The sequence below is a fragment of the Lutra lutra genome, chromosome 15 (assembly GCF_902655055.1).
Source record: "Lutra lutra chromosome 15, mLutLut1.2, whole genome shotgun sequence".
NCBI classification, from domain to species: domain Eukaryota; kingdom Metazoa; phylum Chordata; class Mammalia; order Carnivora; family Mustelidae; genus Lutra; species Lutra lutra.
In genome coordinates, this window is record NC_062292.1 from 5561353 (window position 1) to 5587007 (window position 25655).

General features: G+C 43.1%; 1 protein-coding gene across 1 annotated transcript in view; it reads right to left on the reverse strand.

Moving 5' to 3' along the window:
* STYXL2 (serine/threonine/tyrosine interacting like 2) overlaps nucleotides 1-22187 on the reverse strand; it is a 37293-nt gene extending 15106 nt beyond the window's left edge. The window contains 2 exon segments of the mRNA XM_047704963.1: nucleotides 21287-21412; nucleotides 22169-22187. Coding sequence (XP_047560919.1) covers nucleotides 21287-21396 — 110 coding nt within the window. The 5' untranslated portion in view covers nucleotides 21397-21412; nucleotides 22169-22187.
* Nucleotides 22188-25655: the final 3468 nt, after the last annotated feature.

The following is a 25655-nucleotide window of genomic DNA, read 5'->3' on the forward strand; positions in this document are numbered from 1 at the left end:
CCTCTTGCCCCTCTTTCTCTGTCATCAGTACTCTAGGATGTCCCTAACTATGCTGTTACTAAGGTTCTGCTGGATTGGTGGGCTGGTGGGCTGCCACCATTCCCTCCATGCCCCGTATCCTTGCCCCGTTTGAGAGAGAATGAGCTAAGAATGATGGCTGCCACAGGGAAACGGGAAGCTATGCTCAGATGCATAGTCCTGATTCTGAACACAAGAAATCAAGGTTCAGCCTGAGCCCAGGGATGCAATCAAGTAACTTAGGTAAATGTCAAGCAATTTTCCAGAAATAATTCAACAGACATGTCCAAAGGGATATGAGGAACATAGTGAATCGGGGCAGAAACAAGGGATACGACCATACTATCAAGGTGGGTGCCCCCCCCCCTTTGTGGGTTCATCTTTTTTCCAGGCATTGGGGTGAACTTTGGGTCTATTTTTTCCTTTTTTGCTTAGTCTTTCCTTTAGGTCCAAAGAGCTTAAAGAAAAATTTTCCCCATCACACAAACTCCCTATGTTACCCCTTTATAGTCAACCCCTCCCTAAACCTCACCTGTTTTCTGTCCCTACAGTGTGGCTTTTTCCAGAATGTTATATAAATTAAATCATACCACCGTCTTTTGGTTCTGGCTTATTCCAGTTAGCAAAATGAATCTGTAAGTCATCTGTTGTATTGCATTAATCAATAATTTGTTACTGAATAATATTCCATTTTTTAGGCACCTCAGGCTGTTGCTGTCATTGCTGTCACACTGTCTTGAGTCACAACTGGGTATTCTAGAGGGGAAAAAAATGATATTCCCATTGCTGGTTTGGTTGAACTTTGAATTCTGTCTTTCTCAATCGGCCTGCTACTATTTACTTTACAGAGTCTTCAAACAGTTGCTGTATCCTTCTGTTCAGGTTTTACAAAGGCAATCCATGAGAAAGTGATGGGTGTTTGCCATCTTACCCAGGACTGGAACCTCTGTTCTACTGTCTTTTTGCTATTAAATGTCTGAAGGCCATGTATTTCATGATCCTTATAACTAACTTATTTTATCTTTATGAAAGCCACGGGATCTTTTGGTTTGTGGTGTCTAACTTCCCAATGATGTTTGTTGGCTTATTTTCTTCCATTGTGTTGGGAATGGACACCATTCTTGAGTGCCTTCTATGAACTTAATCCTAACAAAATTCCCACTCTGTAGGTATTATTATTCCCGCTTTAAAATGAGGAAACTGTGGCCCAGACAAGCTAATAAAATTCCCCAAGGCAGTAAACAAGGCGAAGCTAGGAGGCAAATCCAGGACAACCCTGCTCAAAGTCCAATCTTCTCTCCACTACAAGATACCATTTAGATTAGACAGGGGAGGTGGAGTCGATTGGTGGATCCCCAAGCCCAACATAGACTTTGACACAGGAAAGTACTTCTAAAATACTTGTTGAAAGCACAGTTGGATACAAAGATGCATGGATGGATGGGATTGAGTTGTGCTGGGTCCAGCTGAACGGAATGGAGCTAACTTGAGCAAAAATAAGTTTAGCTGAATTGATTAGCAGAACAATTTTCTCATGGTAGAAATCTACATGAGAGTCTCCCTTGGCAGACAGGCATGCTTAGGGCTAATAAGGCTATGGAGAAAGAAATACCTTTGCCAAAAGAAAGGAGTAGCCTATGACTCTACCCAGAATGTCGCCAGACTTGCCAGTGCAGCATAAGGGACAGCACTGTGTAGAATTATTGTTGGTATTCCTGAGGGATTTCCAAGAGCAGTTGTGTTGGATTCCCATTCAAGCGTAGAGTACTCCTCTAGTACTCCAAGTACTCAAGAAGATGCATTCTTAAGTAAGTATGATGGTGGGGGCGGGGGTGAATTAAGGGCGAAGTCAGTGGGATATTATCCTTGCATGTTAGAACTGCAGAGGTCTCATTATTTGGCAAAGGTAGTAAAGAGTGGAACACCAGGGGTGGGCATGGGCTCTGCAGAGGCACACATTAGGTCAATTTATTTACCCCCGTATCGCCAGCCCATGGAAGCTGATCAGGCAGATGGAGATCAGACTGAATGGATGGTGGGTGGACAGACAGGTAGATGGATGAACAGACAGATGGATGGGTAAATGATTGGAATATGCCAGGTACTGGGCAAAATGTCTAATATCACCTTGGGGAGCAAACCCAATGGTCTCCAGGGCCCTGCTGTCTCTGTCCTCCTTCTCCTTTCCAGCCTCAGCTTATACTAGCTTCCCTCTGGTTCACTCCTTTCTAGGAAGCTAGAAAGGCTTCCCATCCTCACCAAGCTTCCTTCTGCCCTGGGGCTTTGCAGAAGCCTACTTCCACTGCCTAGATGCTCCCTCACTCCCACTGTGCCTATCTTTGAGATCTCAGTTCAGTCTTCTCTTCTCCCTGATCTCTGCCTCTCATTGCACCATATGCCTTTCCTTTATGGTGCTTCTAGCAGATGCAATTTTACTTTTATTTATGAAATCATTTGATAAATACCCATCTCCTCTACTTAACCATACCCTCTGAGGCAGGGACCATGCCTGGTACTTTGAAGACTGCTATGTTCCCAGCACCGGGTACAATGTCTGGCACACAGTAAATGCTTAATAGGGATTTTCTGATTCACTGATGGACTGAACCGGTCCCCAGTATGGGTCTGCCTCATAGCTGATATAGCAGCTTCACCAATTAGCAACAAGTATTGAGCAAGTAGCAGATACTTGCTCATTATTTCACTGGATACCAGAGCAAGCCCAGAAGCGAAACCATGCTCTTAACTGTTCATGCTCACTCTCTGCCCTTGTGAGACCAAGTTGGACAGAATCTTGGAGGCCCATGTTGACTGTTAGTAATTTTTTCTTAGGGTAGATTAAAGGTGGCCCCGGATCTGGGACACTCCTCACACTTGCCTTGAATCTGGCTGATCTGTGACTGTTTTCACCAATAGAATACAGTAAAAGTGACACTGTGGCAGTCTGAGCCTCAGTCTGGCTCTCGTGCCTCTCTCATCGGAAGCCCTGAGCTTCCTCTAAGAAGTCCTACAACCTCAGGACCACCGAGCTGACAAAGCCACGTCAACCGCTCCTGCCGAGCTCCCGGCCAATGGATGGCCACGTGGATGTGTCTCCTCAACGTGGCTCCTCCCACTGTCAAACCACCCCAGCTGACACCACACATACAAGCTGCCCAGTGGACTCCTGTCCAGATTCCTAATCCACAACAAGGGGAGCGAAATAAAATCACTGACTTAATTCATTAGGTTTGGGGGTAAATTTGTTAAGTAGCAACAGTTTAACAGGCACGGTGCTATTCCGAGGGCTCGGAAGTGAGACTTGAGCACATGCCAAGGCGCCCTTCTCCCTAATAGTGACACAGAGCCTAATCAATAGCAGCGAGCGAGCCAGATGTGTGGCAGTTGGGGAATAACAACAAAGTAACACTGGAAGGAGAGCATACCCAGTCACCCTGTGGGCAGCGGGGCCCAGCTTTCAGGGCAGTCTATGTGAAACCAGCAATGTCTCACAGAACGAGAGCTGGAACCTCAACTGTTACAGAAATGTGAGTGATATCCTTGTAAGTAAACAAATTTGTTAAGGAAGTTTTACTCTTTTATTTATAAACAATATTATTTATACTATTATTTTTAAATTTATACTATTATTAGTATAAATAACCATTTTGTTTATTAAGGGTCGGTATTATGTAAAATGAATTGTGGGGGGGTGGAATCAAAGCAAAACCCTGACCAGGGAATTGGCAGAAACCCCTGCAGTATGTGGGGCTGAGAGGGGCTTGCTCCTGGCACATGCCCTCATCTCTCCTACAGGACAGTTTTCTGTTTCTCTGCAGGCCTCCACGGCTCTGAGGCTTTCTCACATCTGTAATCAGTATTCCAAACAATGGGCATGACCTAAAGAGGGACAGAGGAGGAGCCCTCACTGGTCAGGCGTGCAGAAAGCCTCGGAAGGAACCCACCCGGCTGTCTCACCTAGATTCCCGCCTGGAAGGATCGGCAAACCCGTGATCAGGCCAATTTTCCTCAACAGCACTGACTTTAGATTGTATGGATTTGGTTTCACATGACAAACACAGGGAACTGAGAATCTGTCTTAAAGTACCTAAACTTTGAGGCTGTGAGTTTGATAGGGGAGGATTTGAAATTAAAACCTGAAAATAGAAATGACAGAGAAACATCCTTCCTTCTTGTGGGGAGTCAAGATGGAACTTCAGCTAAGGAGTCCGTCAGGAGGAGACTCTGGAAGACTCTGTCCAGTACACTTTCCAGAAGCTGGCGGTTTTATGATTGAGAAGAGAGGGTGTGAAGAACAGCTTCTCTCCAGCCCCATGACATGTCTCTTCTTGGCTGCTCAGGCAAACATGTGAACAACAGTAAACTGAGCTCAGCATTACATCCTGTTGAGTCTAGGATGTAAATTATGAGTCACCTGCTAAGGGAAAAGGATATGCAAACCTAATAGTCCTAAATTGTTTTGCCACGGATACAGTTTACTAAGTCAAGGGTGGGGGTGGAACCCCAAAAGGACCCAGTGGAGAACAAAGTTTAGGCATAGAGAAGCAGCTCCTTTGTTTTCCATGAAGAAGCAGGCCTGTAGAAAAGAGGAAGGAAAGTGAGACCCTGAACCACTGGCCTTGTTTATATTTGCAAGGTCAGTGAGACAGTGGCTCTAGAGGTTTTGATTTATGACCACATCTGTGCCTCTACCGCAGACCTGAGACAGAGTGAAATGACACTCACACCCTGATTGGAAAGCAGCGAGGGCTGGCTGCTCAAAAAGATGGGCAGGGTAGGAGAGAATCTAGGATCGATATACCCCTCATCACAGGTTCACAAAGCAGCAGCTAAAAAGCCTTGAGGGTGATTTGAAAGAGAAACAATAAAGCAGAGTTTGATGGACTTCCTAACTAAGAGCAGGAGACTGGTGCCATTTTCTCTAAACCTGTGTTTTTCAAAATTGCAGACTGTGACCCATTAGTGTATCATAAAATCAATTCAATGGGTCCTGCCTGGCATCTGGAAAAGGAAGGAAGGAAGGAAGGGTGGGTGGATGGGTGGGTGGGAGGGAAGAGAAGAGAGGGGAGGGGAGGGGAGGGAAGGAGAAAGAGAAAGAGAAAAAGAGAGTAGACTAGTACTATCCATTTTAAGATAAATATAATTTTGTGAAACCTATTTTTTTATTAATACCGACCCGAATGTATGCTCTGAGTTGAGCTGTAAATGGCATGCCTTACCCTGGATAACAGTCACCAAAGTTTGAAATCCACTGCTTTAAAACAATTGTCAGGCTGTCAAGGCACAGAACAGGTCCTTCAACCCAGACCCCTGCCGGCTGATCAGTTCATTTCAAGGAGTCCCTTGGAAATGCAATGGACGCAGCGGCCCAGGATGGGGTGTCTATCTTGATTTGGCTTTTGCAAAAAAGGAACAGATTTCTGAGTTTCTTCTAAGTGTACATTCACTCCAGAGAAAGTGACTGCATAGGCAAAGTTCAGGTTCCAAAGAAGGAGAGGAAGTCAGCAAATGAAAGCAAAATGATTTATAGTAAGCTGCTTCTGTCAGGCTATGTGAAAGCTGTGAAAATCTTCACGGAAAAAGAAATAGAAAAGAGAAAGTGTAGCTAGGAGTAGCCGCTTCCCAAGGACACACAGACCTGACACTTCATGCCCCCATTTCAGTCCCACCTGCTGTTACCAGCCATGGAGACCTCCCTGTAGGAAAGCACAACATAGTTAAGGAACTTCACCAAAGGTGGCTGGGAAAATTCTGTCACAAGAGATGGCCTGAGCACATAATCGAGTTCTAGAAACTGTAAAGGCTTAACAATTTCAGATCCAAAAAGCCAAAGCAAGAAATGCCTTTTAACTTGGAAAGAAATAAAGGAAGACAGGGTGGAGGAGCAAGATATTGAGGAGACCTCAATATCGTGGGGTCCCAGGAGTTCGGCTAGGTAGTTATCAAACCATTCTGAGCACCTACAAACTCAACAAGAGATTGAAGAGAAGAACAGCAACAATTCTATGAAGAGAAAACGACCACTTTCTGGAAGGTCGGACGCACAGAGAAGTGAATCCGAGGCAATATAGGGAAGATAGACTGTGGGGGGAGGGCTGGCTCCCGGCAGTGAGAGAGCAGCAGAGCATAAAATCAGAACTTTTAGAAGTCTGCTCCACTGAAGGACGTCACTCCAGAGGTTAAGCAGGGGTGGAGCCCTCATAGGGACAGTGTGGTCTTAGGACCTTGAGGTCACAAAAAGACCGGGGGTGCCTGAGTATGGCAGAGCGCCCAGGTATTGGAGCGGGGAGAGTAGGCTCTCAGCTCGGGGTTACCTTAAATTGTCATCTGAGGCACAGTCGGGCCACTGCTCCTCAAGCAGGGACCCCACAAGTTGTGGCCGCCATCTTCATTCCCATCCTCCAAGGCGGTGCGGAAAGCGCTCAGGGAACAAAAGCTCTGAGTGTGAACTGGAGCAGATTGCTTAGCTCGGCCCCTGGCGAGGGTGGTGGAATTCCACCTGGGGCAAAGACATTTGAGAATCATAGCAACAGGCCCCCTCCACCCCAGAAGATCAGGAAGAACATCCAACCAAGACCAAGTTCACCAACCAATTCAGAGCTAGGGGAATACAGCACATAGAATTTATGGCTTTTTTCCCAAGATTCTTTAGTCACTCAAAGTTAAATATTTTAAAATTTTATTTTTTTCTTATTCTATTTTTTAAAAACCTTTCCTCTTTACTATTTTAACATTTTTAACTACTTTACCTTATGAACACCTTTTAAAAAATATTTTAAAATTTTCATTGTTTTAGTCATATATCATCCCTTCATTGTATTTAAGCTTATTTTTTGTATACATACAGGTTTTTCTTTCTTTAAAATTTTGGGCTACAGTTTCTTCTAATAGATCAAATATACCCTAAATCTGGACCATGGCTTTGTTCTAGGCTCCATCCTGATCACATTCTTTCTGTGTTTTTTTTTCTTTTTTCAACCAACTTCTTATCATATCAATTCCTTTCTTAGAATCTTTTTAAATTTTCAACTTTACAGTCACATTCCATCCCTTCGTGTTTACCTTATTTTTGTATATATGTAAGTTTTTCTTTTTTAAAATTTTGGGAGGCAGTCTCTTCTAACAGACCAATATACACCCAAAATTAAGTCTGTGGCTATGTTCTATTCACCAGTCTAATTATTTTTTTTCCCCTCCTTTCTTCTCCCCCAGGTTTTGTGTCTCTTCTGATTTGGTTAGTGTATATTTTTCTGGGGTCATTGCTACCCTTTTAGTATTTTGTTCTCTCATTCATCTAGTCAATCTGGATAAAATGACAAGGTGGAAAAACTCACTTCAAGAAAAAGAACAAGAGGCAGTACTGATGGCCAGGGACCTAATCAATACGGACATTAGTAAGATGTTAGAAACAGAGTTCAGAATGACGATTACCAAGGTACTAGCTGGACTCAAAAAAGGCCTGGAAGATACTAGAGAAACCCTTTCTGGAGAAATAAAAGAACTAAAATCTAAACAAGTTGAAATAAAGTTATCAATGAGGTACAATTAAAAATGGAGGCTCTTACTGCTGCGATAAATGAGGCAGAAGAGAGAATGAGTGCTATAGAAGACCAAATGATGAAGAATAAAGAAGCTGAGAAAAAGAGAGACAAACAACTACTGGACCACGAGAAGAGAATTCAAGAGATAAGTGATACTGTAAGATGAAACGGTATTAAAATAATTGGGCTCCCAGAAGAAGAAAGACTGGGTGGCAGAAGGTATATTGGAGCAAGTTATAGCAGAGAATTTCCCTAGTTTGGCAAAGGGAACAGCATCAAAATCCAGGAGACACAGAGAACCCCCCTCAAAATCAATAAAAATAGGTCCACACCCAGTCATCTAATAGTAAAACTTACAAGTCTCAGTGACAAAGAGAAAACCCTAAAAGCAGCTCGGGACAAGAGGTCCGTAACATACAAAGGTAGAAATATTAGACTGGCAGCAGACCTATCCACAGAGACCTGGCAGACCAGAAAGGACTGGCATGATATATTCAGAGCACTAAACAAGAAAAATATGCAGCCAACAATACTATATCCAGCTAGGCTGTCACTGAAAATAGAAAGAGAGATAAAAAGCTTCCAAGACAAGCAAAAGCTAAAAGAATTTGTAAACACAAAACCAGCCCCACAGGAAATATCGGAAGGGATCCTCTGAGCAAAGAGAGAGCCCAAAAGCAACAGACCAGAATGGAAGAGAGACAATATACAGTAACAGTCACCTTACAGGCAATACAATGGCACTAAATCTGTATCTTTCAATAGTTACCCTGAATGTAAATGGACTAAATGCCCTATTCAAAAGACACAGGGTATCAGAATGGATTAAAAAAACATGACTCATCAATATGCTGTCTGTAAGAAGCTCATTATAGAACCTAAGACACCTCCAGATTGAAAGTGAAGGGGTGGAAAACCATTTACCATGCTAATGGACATCAAAAGAAAGCTGGGGTGGCAATCCTTACATCAGATCAATTAGATTTTAAGCCAAAGACTATAATAAGAGATGAGAAAGGACACTATTCCATACTTAAAGGGTCTGTCCAACAAGAAGATCTAACAATTTAAAATATCTATGCCCCTAACATGGGAGCAGCCAATTATATAAACCAATTAATAACAAAATCCAAGAAACACATCGACAAATAATACAGTAATAGTAGGGGACTTTAACATCCCCCTCATTGAAATGGACAGATCATCTCAGCAAAATATCAATAAGGAAATAAAGGCTTTAAAAGACACACTGGACCAGATGGATGTCAGGGATATATTCAGAACATTCCATCCCAAAGCAACAGAATACACATTCTTTTCTAGTGTACATGAACATTGTCCAGAATAGATCACATCCTGGGTCACAAATCAGGTCTCAACTGGTACCTAAAGACTGGGATCATTCCTTGCATATTTTCAGACCACAATGCTTTGAAACTAGAACCCAACCACAAGAAGAAAGTTGGAAAGAACTCAAATATATGGAGGCTGAAGAGCATCCTACTAAGGAATGGGTCAACCAGGAAATTAAAGAAGAATTACAAAAATTCATGGAAACAAATGAAAATGAAAACACAACTGTTCAAAATCTTTGGGACACAGCAAAGGTGGTCCTGAGAGGAAAGTAAATAGCAATACAAGAAATAAGAAAGGTCTCAAGTACACAACCTAACCCTACACCTAAAAGAGCTGGAGAGAGAACAGCAAAGAAAGCCTAAACCCAGCAGGAGAAGAGAAATCATAAAGATGAAAGCAGAAATCAGTGAAATAGAAACCAAAAGAACAGCAGAACAAATCAACAAAATCAGGAGCTGGTTCTTTGAAAGAATTAATAAGATTGATCAACTCCTGGCCAGACTAATAAAAAAAAGGGGGGGGGGGACTCAAATTAATAAAATCATGAATGAAAGAGGCGAGATCACAACCGACACCAAAGAAATGCAATTATAAGAACATATTATGAACAACTATACACCAGCAAATTTGACAATCTGGAAGAAATGGATGCATTCCTGGAAACATATAAACTACCAAAACTGAACCAGGAAGAAATAGAAAACCTGAACAGACCCATAACCAGTAAGGAGATTGAAGCAGTCATTAAAAATCTCCCAAACAAGAGCTCAGGTCCAGATGGCTTCCAGGGGAATTCTACCAAACATTTAAAGAAGAATTAATACCTAGTCTCCTGAAACTGTTCCAAAAAATAGAAATAGAAGGAAAACTTCCAAACTCATTTTATGAGGCCAGCATTACCTTGATCCCAAAACCAGACAAAGACCCATCAAAAAGGAGAATTACAGACCAATATCCTTGATGAACACAGATGTAAAACTTCTCACCAAAATACTAGCCAATAGGATCCCACAGTCCATTAAAATGATGATTCACCACGACCAAGTGGGATGTATTCCTGGGCTGCAAGTTTGGTACAACATCCGTAAATCAATGTGATGCCTTCAACCTTCAGTAGATGCTGAAAGAGCATTTGACAAAGTACAGCATCTTTTCTTGATCAAAACTCTTCAAAGTGTAGGGATGGAGAGTACATACCACAATATCATAAAAGCCATCTATGAATAACCCACAGCAAATATCATTCTCAATGAGGAAAAACTGAGAGCTTTTCCCCTAAGGTCAGAAACAATGGCAGGGCTGTCCACTATCACCACTGCTATTGAACGTAGTACAAGAAGTCCTAGCCTCAGCAATCAGACAATGAAAAAAATAAAAGGCATCCAAATCAACAAAGAAGTCAAACTCTCACTCTGCAGATGATATGATACTTTATGTGGAAAACCCAAAAGACTCCACTCCAAAACTGCTATAACTCATACAGGAATTCAGAAAAGTGTCAGCATATAAAATCAATACACAGAAATTAGTTGCATTTCTATACACTAAGAAAAAGACAGAAAAGAAATTAAGGAGTCAACCCCATTCACAACTGAATCCAAAAGCACAAGATACCTAGGAATAAACCTAGCCAAAGAGGTAAAGAATCTATACTCAGAAAACTATAAAGTACTCATGAAAGAAATTAAGGAAGACACAAAGAAATGGAGAAAACATTCCATGCTCATGGATTGGAAGAACAAATATTGTGAAAATGTCTACACTACCTAGAGCAATCTACACACTTAATGCAATCCCTATCAAAATACCATCATTTTTTTGCAAATAAATGGAACAGATAATCCTAAAATTTATACGGAACCAGAAAAGATTGCTGATATGCAGAGGAATGCTGAAAAAGAAAACCAAAGCTGGTGGCATCACAATTCCAGACTTCAAGCTCTATTACAAAGCTGTAATCATGAAGACAGTATGGTACTGGCACAAAAACAGACACATAGATCAATGGAACAGAATAGAGAGCCCAGAAATGGAACCTCAACTCTATGGTCAACTAATTTTTGACAAAGCAGGAAAGAATGTCCAATGGAAAAAAGACAGTCCCTTCAACAAATGGTGTTGGGAGAACTGGACAGCCACATGCAGAAGAATGAAACTGGACCATTTCCTTACAACCACACACAAAAATAGACCTCACTGTGAGACAGGAATCCATCAAAATCCTTGAGGAGAATATAGGCAGCAATCTCTTTGACCTCATCTGCAGTAATTTCCTCCTAGAAACTTCGCCAAAGGCAAGGGAAGCAAGGGCATAAATGAACTATTTATTTAAATGAACTTCATCAAGATCAAAAGCTTTTGCACAGTAAAGTAAACAGTCAACAAAACCAAAAGACAACTGACAATGGGAGAAGATATTTGCAAATGACATATCAGATAAACAGCTAGTATCCAAAATCTATAATGAACTTACCAAACTCAACACCCAAAGAACAAATAGTCCAATCAAGAAATGGCAGAAGCCCTGAACATACATTTTGGCAAAGAAGACATCCAAATGGCCAACAGACATATGAAAAAGTGCTCAACATCTCTCGGGATCAAGGAAATACAAATCAAAACCACAGTCAGATACCACCTCACACCAGTCAGAATGGCTAAAATTAACCAGTCAGGAAAGAACAGATATTGGTGAGGATGCGGAGAAAGGGGAGCCCTCCTACACTGCTGGTGGGAATGCAAGCTGGTGCTGCCACTCTGGAAACCAGTAAGGAGGCTCCTCAAAAAGTTGAAAATAGAGCTATCCTACGACCCAGCAATCACACTACTGGGTCTTTATCCTAAAGATACAAATGTAGTGATCTGAAGGGACACATGCACCTGAATGTTTATAGCAGCAATGCCCACAATAGGCAAATTATGGATAGAACCTAGATGCCCATCAACAGATAAATGGATAAGGAAGATGTAGTATATGTATGTATATGTGTGTGTGTGTGTGTGTATATATATATATGTATATATATAATGGAATACTATTCAGCCATCAAAAAATGAAATTCTGCCATTTGCAACAATGTGGATGGAACTAGAGGGTATTATGCTGAGCGAAATAAGCCAATCAGAGAAAGATAATTATCATGTGATCTCTGATATGAGGAATTTGAGAGGCAGGACTGTGGGTTGTGTGGGATAGGAAGGGAAAAAATGAAACAAGATGGAACTGGGGAGGAGATAAACCATAAGAGACTCAATCTCAGGAAACAAACTAAGGGTTGTTGGGGGATGGGGGGCTAGGGCTAGGGTGGCTGGGTTATGGACATTGGGGAGGGTACATGCTATGGTGAGTGCTGTGAATTGTGTAAGACTGATGATGATTCAGAGACCTGTAGCCCTGGAGCAAATAATACATTATATGTTAATTTAAAAAAAAAAACTAAAAAAAAAAAAAAAAAAAAAAAAAAGAGGAAGAAGAAGAAAATAAATAAAGGAAAACAGAAAAACATTTTCCAAACCAGAACCAGAGAAGGATGAAGAAGTCCGATCCTTCATTTGGAAAGGAAATGAAAATTGGTCATAGCTAAGGAGGAAAAGGAGAGGCAGAGGTGGGCTACAGATCACCTGCAAGAGACGGCTTGGGGAGCTGCGGTCTCCTGGTAAGGGATGGGGAGGGTCAGACTTGAACATGGTTCACAGCACAAGCGCCCTGATTTCTTAAGATTTTCCTCCTTTGGAGCAGTGGAGAGGTCTGATGGAGATTATCGATACAGGCAAAGCCCCACCTAGTTGCCCCACGGGATAGGAGTTTTTAAATTTTAGTGTTAACTCATAAATTACCTGGGGAAATTTGTCTCTCTTGGAGAGAGACAAATTTCTTCCAGAGAGAATGATTCACAGACCTGGGTTTGAATTTAAAGCATTTGAGGTCAGTGCTTAAGTCAGGCAGAAATGAAGATCTGACACCTCTATCCACTGTCTATTCCCCTTTCCCAGGTTCTCAGTTCACCCCAGGATTCAATTTACTGATGAGTTTGGAAATGTTAAGACACTGCCCGGCCTGCAAGCAGACTGCATCCATGAACTAGCTCTGGCTGACTGGCAGCGGCTCTCCGTGGCACAGGGTAGACTCAGCAAGGTCCTATCCTGGTTGTACCAGAGAGAGTACATATGTCTCCCAGGGGCTGGATCTGGGGCTCTAGTAGGTTGAATGGTGGTACCCCAAAAACATATGTCTCCCAGAACCTGTGCATGCAATTTTACTTAGAAAAGGGATCTCGAGATGAGATCATCCTGTATTTGCATGGGCCCTAAGATCAATGGCAAATGTCCTTAAGAAGGACACACAGAGAATAGAGAGAAGAGAAGACATATGAAGATGGAGGCAGAGGTTGGAGGTACACAGCCACAGTCAAGAAACTCCCAGAGCCGCCGGAAGCTGGGAGAGGCAAGGAAGCCCTCCTAAAATCTTCAGAGGGAGGGTGGCCCTACCAACACCTTGATTTCAGACTTCTGGCCTCTAAAATTCTGAGAGAATGTATCTGTGTTGTTTTTAAACAACTGTGGGAATTGGTTACAGCAGCCTTAGGAAACCAGGAATGACAGTCGCCAGTGGGGTATTTGCTGACTCAGTGTATATTTAATTTCACAAATGCTCAAGCCTTTAACTGAAGAGATGAAACAAGAAGGATGAGATTCCAGGCACGAGTTAAGTACATGGGGAACTGTTCAGGCTGGAGACCAACAGCAGTGGTGATATGAGTCACTCAGAATACAGTATTCACTTAGAGCAGAACGAGAGAAACGTGGCATCTTAACTAGAGTGGGTGGATCTCTGGTTAAACAAAAAATTCTTGACATCCTGAGTTACTGGCAGATATCTTCTTCCAGAAGGAAAAGAGAACCACTATTTCTCACTACCTAATTTGCCTTTATATACATGTTATAACAGTATATGTTATATATCAGAGATCATATATTATAAACAACATCCGTTATATTATTTAATTTGTACCACTGGGTGAACTGGTATTCCAATTTCATGATTAAGTAACTTAAACAAGCTCTCATGGCTAATAAAGGGGAGAGAAGACCTAACTTTGATCTTGGCCTTGATTATGCCATTTAAGTTCTTTCCACAACACTAAGCTGCCTTCTAGAAGAGTTTTACTTCCCCTTCAAAGCTCTCAAAAAAAGCACAGCTTTCTGAGGGATAATTGCTATACAAATGGCACATATTTAAAGTGTACAGAGCAGTTAACATTTGACAAACGTATACAACTGTGAAACCATCAGCACATTCAAGTCTGTGAACCTACCTATGAGCCTCCAAGTTCCCTCACGCCCCTTGGTAAGCTTCCCTTGACCCTCTCTGGGCCCTATACTCTTCCCCACAACCACTGACCTGCTTTCTGTTCCTATACAGAATCATCGGCATTTTCCGGAATTTTATGTAAATTGAATCATTTAGTATGTATTCTTTTTTGTCTGACTGCTTTCAGTTAGCACAGTTATGTTGTGATTCATCTATGTTGTTGTATGAATCAATAATTCATTCCTTTCTTCTGCTGAGTAGTATCCATGCATATACATTTATCGCAGGGTATTTAGCTGTTCACCGGCTGATGGACACTCGGGTTGTTTCTAGGCTATTACCGATAAGGTTGCTCTGAACATTCATGTACAAGTCTTTGTATGGATGTAGGCTTCCATGTCTCTTGAGAAGATATCCTGGCATAGAATGACTAGATCATATAGCAGTAGGTGTCCTTTTAAGCAGGTGTATGTTTCACTTTTTAAAGGAGTTTTATAGGTGTGCTTGGGTGGCTCAGTGGGTTAAGCCTCTGCCTTTGGCTCAGGTCATGATCTCAGGGTCCTGGGATTGAGCCCCGCATCGGGCTCTCTGCTCGGCAGGGAGCCTGCTTCCCCCTCTCTCTCTGCCTGCCTCTCTACTTGTGATCTCTCTCTTTGTCAAATAAATAAATAAAATCTTTAAAAAAAAATAAAGGAGTTTTATAAAATGCTTGTACCTTTTCACATTTCCACCAGCAGTGGGATTCTGGGTACTCTACATTTTCCCCAGTATTTGGGATGGTCAATCTTTTTAATTTTAGATATTCTAGTAGGTATGTGATCATATCTCATTATGGTTTTAATTTGCATTCCCCTAATGACTAAGGATTTTGAGGCTCTTTTCATGTGCTTATTTGCCATCCACATACCTTCTCTGGTGAAGTATCTGTTCAAGTCTTTTGTCCATTTTCAATTTGGGTTGTTTGTTTCTTTTTTACTAGGTTTTGAGAGGTTTTTAAAAATATATTCTGGATATAGCTTCTTTATCAGATACGTGATTTGCAAGTTTTTCTTCTGGCCTGTGGATTGCTTTTTCAGTTTTTAAAAAAGATTTTATTTATTAATCAGAGAGAGAGAGGGGGAGACAGAGAGAGAGAGAGCACAAGTCATGGGGGTGGCAAGCCCAAGGAGAAGCAAACTCCCAGCTGAGCAAGGGCCATCCCAGGACTCGATCTCAGAACTCTGAGATCATGACCTGAGCCAAAGGCAAACACTTAACCGACTAAGCCACCTAGGTGCCTCCGCCTTTTCACTTTTTTAAAAAAAATTTTATTTATTTCACAGAGAGAGAGAGAGAGAGACAGCAAGAGAGAGAACACAAGCAGGGGAGTGGGAGAGGGAGAAGCAGGCTTCCCGCTGAGCAGGGAGCTTGATCCTAGGACCCCGGGATCATGACCTGAGCCTAAGGCAGATGCTTAACAATTATGACACCCAGACACCTCTGCCTTTCCATTTTTTTTTTTAAGATTTTATTTATTTATTTGACAGAGAGAGAGATCACAAGTAGGCAGAGAGGCAGGCAGAGAGGCAGGCAGAGAGAGAGTGGGAAGCAGGCTCCCCGATGCGGGACTTGATCCCAGGACACCGAGACATGACCTGAGCCGAAGGCAGTGGTTTAATCCACTGAGCCACCCAGGCGCCCCTGCCTTTCCATTTTTAAAGGTACTATAGACTCCTTCCTCTGGGCTGGTTTGGGCCTGGTCTGTAATGCGATGGGATTGACCGAAAGATGACTCAAAAGCCAGCGCAGCTCTCATGTTTATACCTCAGGTTTCAGGATGATTATTGTAGGAAGGAACAGCCCACCAAGTGTTCTGTGTGTTTGTGTCCCTTGAAAATTTCTGAAAAGGGCCAGCCAGATGAGTTGGGATCAGCTTCAAAAACCAACTGCTATGGAATGTACACAAACCAAGAGCATCAAAACCAACAGGATTCAGCCGGGGTCCCTGAGAACCTGGAGAAAATTAGCTCTGTATATGGGACCATGGAACAGCTCAGACCATTCCCCATGGAAGTGGGGCTTTCAGGCTGAGCCTGTTTTCACCCAGCTGGCAGCTGGAAGGACTAAGGATTGAACACTGTCAGAACTTCTCTGTTACAAACAAATGCTTCTGTCCTGACCGTGGTAGGCTAACTCTATGTGAAACTGGGAAGCCAGCAGAATTGGCCTTCCCTGTCTCCTGCCTCCCCATGCAGTGACCCACTTTTCCCCTTCACAACCAGGGCTCACGGTTTGCCTTCCCCAGCCAATAATCTGAGAGGCTCAATCCCACCTACATGATAAGCACTTAATAAAAATGTGTATTCCTTAGGCAGCATTTAAAAATATACATAGCAGACTTCATTTACCCAGCCTACTGTTAACTGGACAGTTCATCACACGTTTATACATTCTTCACCCTTAATGGCTATTAGCTACCAAAACAGGACTTCTCTTATGGTGTACACATGTACTTGTTTCTGCTAAGTAGGTATTAGGAGTGAGCCTGCTGGGTTACGGGACAGGAGTACTTTGAACTTTAGTAGATACTATGAGAGAGTTTTCCAAGTGGTTGTACTAATTTACACTCTTCCCAGCTGTGAATGGAGTTCTGATTGTTTAACATCCTCATTTATAGTTGCTACCATCAGTTTTTAATTTTAGATGGTCTGGTGAGTATGTAGCAGCATTGAATTGTGGTTTTAGTTAGAATTGCGATCATATATTTTTGCTTTATTAACTTCTAGCTTCATTCTCCCAAGGTCAAAGAACATATTTTATATGACTTCAAGCATATATCAAATATAAAAATTTGTTGACACATGAATGGCAAGCACGTGATCTGTTTTGATAAATGTTCCACATGCATGTGATGGGAATGTGTTTCCTGTCCTTGCTGGGTACACGTTCTATAAATGCCAACTAGGTTAATATTGTTAATGTTTTGTTCTAACTTCCTATATTCTTTTTTTTTAAGATTTATTTACTCATTTTAGAGAGAAAGAGAGAGAGCGAGCATGTGCAAGTAGAGGGAGGGGCAGAAGGAGAGAAGCAAACTCCCCACTGAGAGGGGAGCCCCATACAGGGCTCAATCTCATGACCTTGAGATCATGACATGAGTTGAAATCAAGAGTCAGATGTTAAACTGATTGAGCCACCCAGGTGCCCCCTTCCTATATTAATGATTTTCCCCCTCATACTATTAGTTGCTGAGGTTTTTTTTTGTTTGTTTGTTTTTTTAATTTTATGTTTGACTAAGACTGTGGATTTTTTTTTCTTTAGTTCCGTCAGTTTTTTGCTTTCTACTTTTTAAGGCTACATTATTAGATCATATAAATTTTATTTACTTCTTTTAAAAAGATTTATTATTTTAGAGAGCCAGAGAGAGGGCAAACATGAGCCGGGGTAGGGGCAGAGGGAAAGAGAATCTCAAGCAGACTCCCTGCTGAGCGTGAAGCCCAAAGGAGGGCTCGATCTCATGACCGGAGCTGAAATCAAGAGTTGGAGGCTTAACTGACTGAGCCACCCAGACGCCCCAGATCACAGACATTTTAAATGATTACATGTTTCTGGTGAACCACATCTCTTACCATTGTGAAATATATTTCTCGGTCCTTAAATTCTTCCTTGTCTGATATCAGCAAATAGCTTCAGTTTGTGATTGTGGCAGTTGGTGTTTTCCAAAGATGGCGGCACTCTTTCCCATCCTGCTTGCTCTCTTCACAGTGTGACAGAGATACTCCTGCAGTGTCGGCAGAGTTTATGTTGCCTCCTTTTCAGCCCCATGGGCCTTTTTATGACTTCTAAGGCTAGATTGTGAAAATCAACACATGTCTATCTTGTCCTCCTGGATGCCAATCCTTGGAATTTAGCTAGAGGCTATGAGAAAGCCCAAATGGCCCACATGGAGAGACCAGAGGAAAAGACATGTTAGATGCTCTAGCCAACAGCCTGGCTAAGGGCTCAAAATGAAGTGTCAAACATGTGAAGGAGCCACTCTGCCACCAGCCCACAGTGGGTGAGTCACCCTTGGCCTCAAGTCCTCCTGGAACCTATGTCTTTCCAGCTGAGGCGCCAGACATCTTGGAGTAGAGACGAGAGTCCCAGCACTGCACCTGACTGTGAACATTAAAAAGTGGTTGTTTTATGCTGCTAAGTTTTAAAGGTATGAGCAACTGTAACTTGGACAGTGTAGTATGTTTTCTAGCCTTTGCTAACCTTTGTATCTCTCTCTCTCTCTCTCTTTTTTTTTAATTTGAAGTAGGCTCCATGACCAACGTGGGACTGGAACTCATGACCCTGAGATCAAGAGTCGCCCGCTCCAGTGACTGAGCCAGCTGGGAGTCCCTTGTATCTCTCTGTTTCTTACGGTGTGTTTCTCATAAGCGGTAGGTAGGCTTTTTACAAAACTGAGTCTGACAGTATTTGCTTTTAGTTGGAGTATTTCATTTTTATTATGTTTCAAATATTTCCACACTTGGGTTTAAATCTACCATCCTACTATTTTCCTGTTATCTGCTATGCTTCCTCTGTTTTCTTTTTCTCTTCTTTCTTGCCTTCTTTTGGGTTGATTACATTTTAGTTTTGCATTCTCCCCTCATTAGCTTGTTAGGTATACATTCTGTTGTAAAACTTTTAACAATTACACTACCAATGACCACAAGCGTCCTGGACTCCCCACTCACATTTACAGCTTCAGATACCTTCTGAAGATAACAGTCTGAAGCTTAGACAGTGAAGTATGCAGATAAGGAGGCAAAGAAATAAACCAATATTGAAAATTATATTTAAGAAAGAACTTGGTGTGTGGTTTCTGACACATGAGGTTGTCTGGTCTATACCCATCAGAAACTTATGTTTTTAAAGGGATCCTATTTTCAAAGAAACCAGAAGCCTTGAAAAGCCCTTGGCTGCTTTCAGCCTTAAACAGCCCTTGGGTGCCCAAACTTCCATAAATAGGACATAGCCTGCCAAAGCTACAAAGCCTTCAAGGAAAACACACTCTCCAATCTCAGTTTGGAGGTGGCTCTGGAGGCTAACAGACTAGGGAAAAGGGCCAGAGGGTGGAGCTAGAGGCCACAGAGAACAACAGACAAGGCAATGCTACCCTGAAGGCCAAATCAAGGTCAAATCTGGGAGATCTGCCCTCTTCTCAGGCAGACAAGCTCATTAATTAAATGGACTGATGACTATTATACCTCCCGTTCCTCCTTTTATCCAATGGGAGGCTGTTTTGTAGACTTCCAGGGGCTCCTGCCTGACCTGGGCAAGAGGATGCATACCCTCCAGAGAACACAGCCTTTTTTCCCCCAAGTTTTATTTAAATTCCAGTTAGTTAACAAGTAGGCAGAGAACCTAGCTTTTGAACTGTATGTAGTAGTCAGTAAACCGTTTTTGGGATTGTCTCCTTTGGGAGTTTCATGAGCGGGGGAAAAGGTAGCGTGAATATTCAGTCTACAGAGGTATACTGGGGCCAAGATGGCTATGTATTAGCAAGCCCACTTCCTCTTTTTCCTGGACTCATGGACCTCATTGCCCATCCTCCATTATAACAAAGCGTGGCTTTGCTAAGTTCTAGTCAATGGGAAATGAGTGGAAAAGAAATGGCCATTTTCAGGCCTGGCCCATATAAACCTCCTGAGAGATTTTTCATTCCCTTCCCATTTTGTCTTGATGCTGATGAGCACAGTAACTTTAGCTTTCTGCCTTAAAAATTGAAGACCTTACAGGATAGAAGGAGCCTCAGTTCCTGAATCACTGCTCAGGGACCTGTTCTGGAATTTATTTGAGTGAGAAAAAAATACCCATTTGCTAAAGCAGCTAGCATTACCCTAAGCACTGCCCAAAGCCATGCGTCACCTACCTTAATCACACACAAAATTATCTCTGCCTTGTCTGATAGTGTAGAGAGGGGGATTTATTTTCAAAACTCCATCCTGATAGGCTTTCTAAGTGGGAACATAACGCTGAACTTTAAAGGAAAAGTCCCCAACATTTGGACAAAGGGTCCTGGCCCACAAATGATGAATCTCATTCCAATGGGGAAGGTTTTCAAGCTCTGAGAAGCAGGAGCCAGCAAGGTCCCAGAACTGCAGGAAAGTGAAGTCAAGCAGAATCATAGATAGTTTGAGGTAAAGTTATCATGAGATATCTTAGTTGGGTATTTCCTTTCTTTTTTTTTTTTTTTTTTTTTTAATACATAAGGAGACACAGGCTCAAGAATGGAAGGACTTCTTCCTGTAAGTTTGATGACAGAACTAAGATTAGAAGCCAGGTCCTCTACTATGATTTATGGCAGAAGAAAATGAACAGGCACACACACACACACACACGATTGCTTTAGCAGGCAAGACAGCGTTTCTGTGATGTCTCATGGTTTTGTTAAAAAGGTTATGTAAATTTTCCTATCTACCTCGTGATAGATCCTCAATAATTTTATGTAAAAGAAAACTTTAAACTACTTGACATAAACCAAGAGCACTCTCCCGGCAGATGGACCGTGTCGATCCACCTCTGCATACCTAGCCACTTACCCTCAGAAGTACACATATCCCAGTTTGAAAGACATGGCTTGGTCGTCTCAGCACTAGGGCTGGTCTTATGACCCCTTCCTGTCCTGATGCCTGGTCTTACCGTCTGTGGTCTAACATTCTCATAGTCAGCCTCAGTCCTCATGGGTCACGCATCACTGCCCAGGTGGGTCCGTCAGGTGCCTACTCCTTCGAGGTTCAGGTCCAGCATCACCGCCTCCAGGAAGCCTCCTAAGACCCATCCAAATCTAAGTGTTCCTTTCCCTGGCCCACTGTGCACTAGCCCTGGGGCATACTAATTCCAGCACTTACCACGCCATGTCAAAATGTAGTCCATTTGCTTATTTGCCTCTTCCAGAAAGTATGACACATAGAAAGTACTCCATGATATTTGTTAAATGAGTGAACTTAAAGTGGTGGCTGTAGACTTCCCCGGGGCCCACATCTTCTCAGGACCCCCAGCCCCACTCCTGCTGGGGCTGCAGGGTAGCAGCACACAGGTGCACACTTACTGGCTGGGGGAGGGGCTCCGGAGGTACTGGGCCTGCACAGCCCGCACATCGGCTTCATCCCCTTCGCTTGGGACTACCTGTTCCTCCTCTGGGTCCCCACTGGTCGCCATGACAGCCTGCCGGTCCCTGTAAGTTCAGCATGACCAATGTGATTAGGGAATTGTCTTCTGGAAGCTTTGTGGGGGGGCAGGGAGGGGTATATCAGTGATATCAGGGGGAAGGTCACCACGTGCTACTACTCTGGTGGGGACAGGACCCACACAGGGAAAACCCATCTGACTTGGCCTAGCTACCGTCAACCCGGACACCAAGACCCACACACATCCAGCTGAGTCACAGTATTTAAGAAAGAACGAAGTGTCTCCTTCCTCAGATTCCAGCCAGGAAGCAGTGAGGGGAACAGGGTCCTGGGTTTGCTTTCATATAGCTAACACAGTTGGAAAGCAGTAAATTCCCTAGACCAGAAAGTTCTTTCTATCGAAACTCCTGGGTGTGCCCACACATTCACACGTGGGTACGCGTGTATAAGCACACACCCCGCCTGTGCGCTCGTATACACCTTCGCTTATCCTGGGGGAGGTGCCACTGGCCTTCCTCAGTGTCTCTAACCAAGGCCATTGGAGTCGTTGTCTTTAGCTCAGGAGCCATCCCACAGCCTATTAAGGAACACGAAATCCCTCAGGAGCTGCTCCCCCACATGGCTGGGCCCTCACCCTCGCGGCAGAACTGCTGCCCCTCTGCTTGGAAGCCTTGGGCTCACAGGACAAAACGAAGGGAAAAGCACACTCACCACAGGTTTGCCCGTATCTCCACAGCCAGTCACCCAGGGCTGAGGGACCCAGACAAAATGGCCAGTAGTTCTGACCACCAAGAGGGACCAACCTCTCTTCTCTCTCCGGTGCTTCTTCTCTGAGGGGCAGGACAGCTGTTAACAGGAAATCTTAGCTCCCTTCTAAATTTAGCCTCTGGCCCCACAGCCTGGCAGACCTCTAGGAGGAAGGAATGCAGTCTCAGGACCCAGACCCGACAGCAGGCCCCACTTAACCCTTTCTCTCCTGGCTGATTCTCTGGGCACTGGACACTGACACTGAGGAGCAAAGTTAGGAGAAGGTCACCCTTCACTGATGGAGAAGCCTGAAGAAAAGGATTTATGCGGGGTCTCTCTCATCATACCCTCTTGCCTGGGGCTACCTATTCATAGTCTTTCCAGAACATGGCCTAACACCAAAAATTTAGAGGAATGAAACTGTATCTAAGCCATGTCAGTCTAGTGGGTGCTGGGAAAAAATACCTGATATAGAGAATGGGGAGGGGCCTTGGATAGATGTCGGGAGAGCACCAGGGTGCTACTACCTTCAGTAGTAGTATGGTCATGGCTAGAGAGAAGGGACCTTGGATGGATGCTGGGAGAGCACAACGGTGCTACTACCTTAGTAGTAGTATGGTCAAGGTAGAATGTGACTGGGGTTACATTTCTTTGAGCAGCAATGACCTGGGATAGTAAAGTGGGCAATTGTGCTGACCCTCCACAGTCCCTTCCCTACACTTGCACTCATGGTGATGGCCAAGTGGCAAGCCTGGGTGGTATAAAAAATTCCATGGGCTTCAGGGCACCTGGGTGGCTGTTGGTTAAGCATCTAACTCTTGATTTCGGCTCAGGTCATGATCTCAGATTTGTGAGACTGAGCCCCACAATGGGTTCCATGCTAGGCATGGAGCCTACTTAAGATTCTCTCTCTCACTCTCCCTCTGCCTCTCCCCCAACCATGCTCCTTCTCTCAAAAAAAAAAAAAAAAAAAAAAAAAAAAAAAAAAAAAAAAATTCACAAGCTTCATAAACTTCAAATGAGCTCATAACCCACTCTATTCCACTTTGCCACCTCTTACTATCACCATGTCCGAAGCAAACCAAACCCCAATCGTTTAGCCCCTCATCCTACACATTCTATAATTACACCTGCATCCATCAATCCATCCATCCATTCATCTACCCATTCACAAATACCCACCACACGTCAGGCACTATCCTTGACCCAAGTTAGTAAGACACATAATTACATGCCCAACGTGATCCTTCTTCCTAGCTAGGTGGAACAATGCCCTGCACAGAGTATCATCAGAAACTGGTTGAATAAATGAATGAGCTCACAGTTTATTAGGAGGAATGAGACACAGATCAAAAATAACTCAAGCATAAGGTAGAATGTGGTTAAGCAGCCTAAGAGGATCCGGAGTGCTGTGTGAGTTCAAAGAAGGGAAGAGCCCTCCTGACTAAAGAAGTCAGGAAAAGCTTCATAGAAAAAGTAATATTACATGCACTGGCCTTTAAAAGACAAGCTGGATTATAATAGCAGATGTGATGCAGAGAGACTAGCATGGACAAAGTTTGGGGATGTCAGTGGTTAGAACTGAGAAGAAAGCAAACAAGTTTTGTGGCAGAGACTTGGCAGGGCTGGAGTGGGGGGCTCCTTTGGAAAGAGTCGCCAAGAAACATATCCCTGAGGAGGCACAAGGCAACACCACAGACCAGTCATCGAACCTCCATCCCAGGGGTCAAAGTAGGGACTCGGCAATTGACTGCCGAAGAACGACCACAACTGAGAAAACACGGGGGTTCATTTCACGCCAACATACTTCAAGGTTCCAAAAAGATGAAAGGTGGTTTGAGAGAGAGAGGTGAAATGAGGTGGGGGACGGGCCAGGGAAGGACTGAAGGGCCGCGTCAATCGGGGTAAACGCTCAAGATGACTGGACACCAGCACAGAGCATGAGAAGTGGTAGGGAAGCGGGGGAGGGAAAGAGGGAGGCCCAACACACCTAAGAGAGGCAGCAGGTAAAGAGGGGACCACTCAGGGGGAGGACATGGCCTCTGTCTTCCATACACCCTCAGTTACCTGCAGAACGTGACATCAGGCCGCTGAAATGGCGGACTAGAAATCAGAAAACCACTTACTAGCTGTGTGATCTTTGAGAACTCATTTCACTTCTCTGAGACTCAGATCCCTGTTTGTAAAATAGAGACCCATAACTACCCAACCTAAAGTAGGGCCCCTTCCCCTGCCCCAATCTCATTTCCTGTACCATGTTTCAGATTGGGTTCCCCAAAGCACTGTCACCCTTTAAATAGAGTGACCAACCATTCCCACTTTGCTTGGGGCTAAGAGATTCCAGGGACAAGGAACTTTCTGTTTTAAAACCAGGACAGTTCTGGGGGAAAAAAGTCCCTTTAATAAATGGTGCTGGGAAAACTGGACAGCTACATGCAGAAGAATGAAACTGGACCACTTTCTTACACCACACACAAAAATAAACTCAAATGGATAAACTCAAAATGGATTAAGGATTTAAGTGTGAGACATGTAACCATGAGACTCTGAGAAGAAAGCATAGGCAGTAATTTCTTTAACATCAGACACTGCAATATCTTTCTAGATCTGTCTCCTAAGGCATGGGAAACAAAAGCAAAAATAAACTATTGGGACTACACCAAAATAAAAAGCTTTTGCACAGCAAAAAACAAAACAAAACAAAAAACCCATCAACAAACAAAAAGGCAACTTACTGATTGGGAGAAGTTATTTTCAAAGGATATATCTTATAAGGGGTTAATATCCAAAATATAAAAAGTTCTTATATAACTCAACACCAAAAAAAAAGACCTGATTAAAAAATGCACAGAGAACCTGAATATCATTTTCCCAAAGAAGATATCCAGATGGCCAACAGACATGAGATGCTCAACATCACTCATTATCAGAGAAACGCAAGTCAAAACCACAGTGAGATATCATCTTGCACCTGCCAGCATGGCTAAAAAAAAAACACAACAAGGTACAAGTGTTGGTGAGGATGTGGAGAAAAAGGAACCCTCTTGCATTGTTGTGGCAGCCACTGTGGAAAACAATATGGAGGCTCCCCAAAAAATCAAAAATGGAAATACCATAGGATTCAGTAATTCCATTACTGAATATACACCCAAAGAAGATGAAAACACTAATTGGAAAAGACAGATGCACCCCTATATTTATTGCAGCATTACTTAGAGTAGCCAAGCAAACTGAGGCAAGTTGGTCAGGTTACTTCTAGAATTGTCTTCTTTGTTTACTTGTGTAGTCTCTATCTCCCCAACCAAGTTATCAACTCCCCGAGAGACTTCCTGTCTTCTTTATGCCCCTGTCTGTAGCACAGGGTGGGGTGGGGGTTGTAGAAAAGTGAGGGAAGTAGAAGAACAGATCGTATTCTGCTTTGGAGGGTTTCAACAATTGTGGGCAACACCCTTTTTTTATTGGCTTCGGAAACCTGCCTCTGAGATCATTCCCTTTTTATCATGAGATGGTAATTTCCTATCTGTTATAGAAGCCCACACCTTG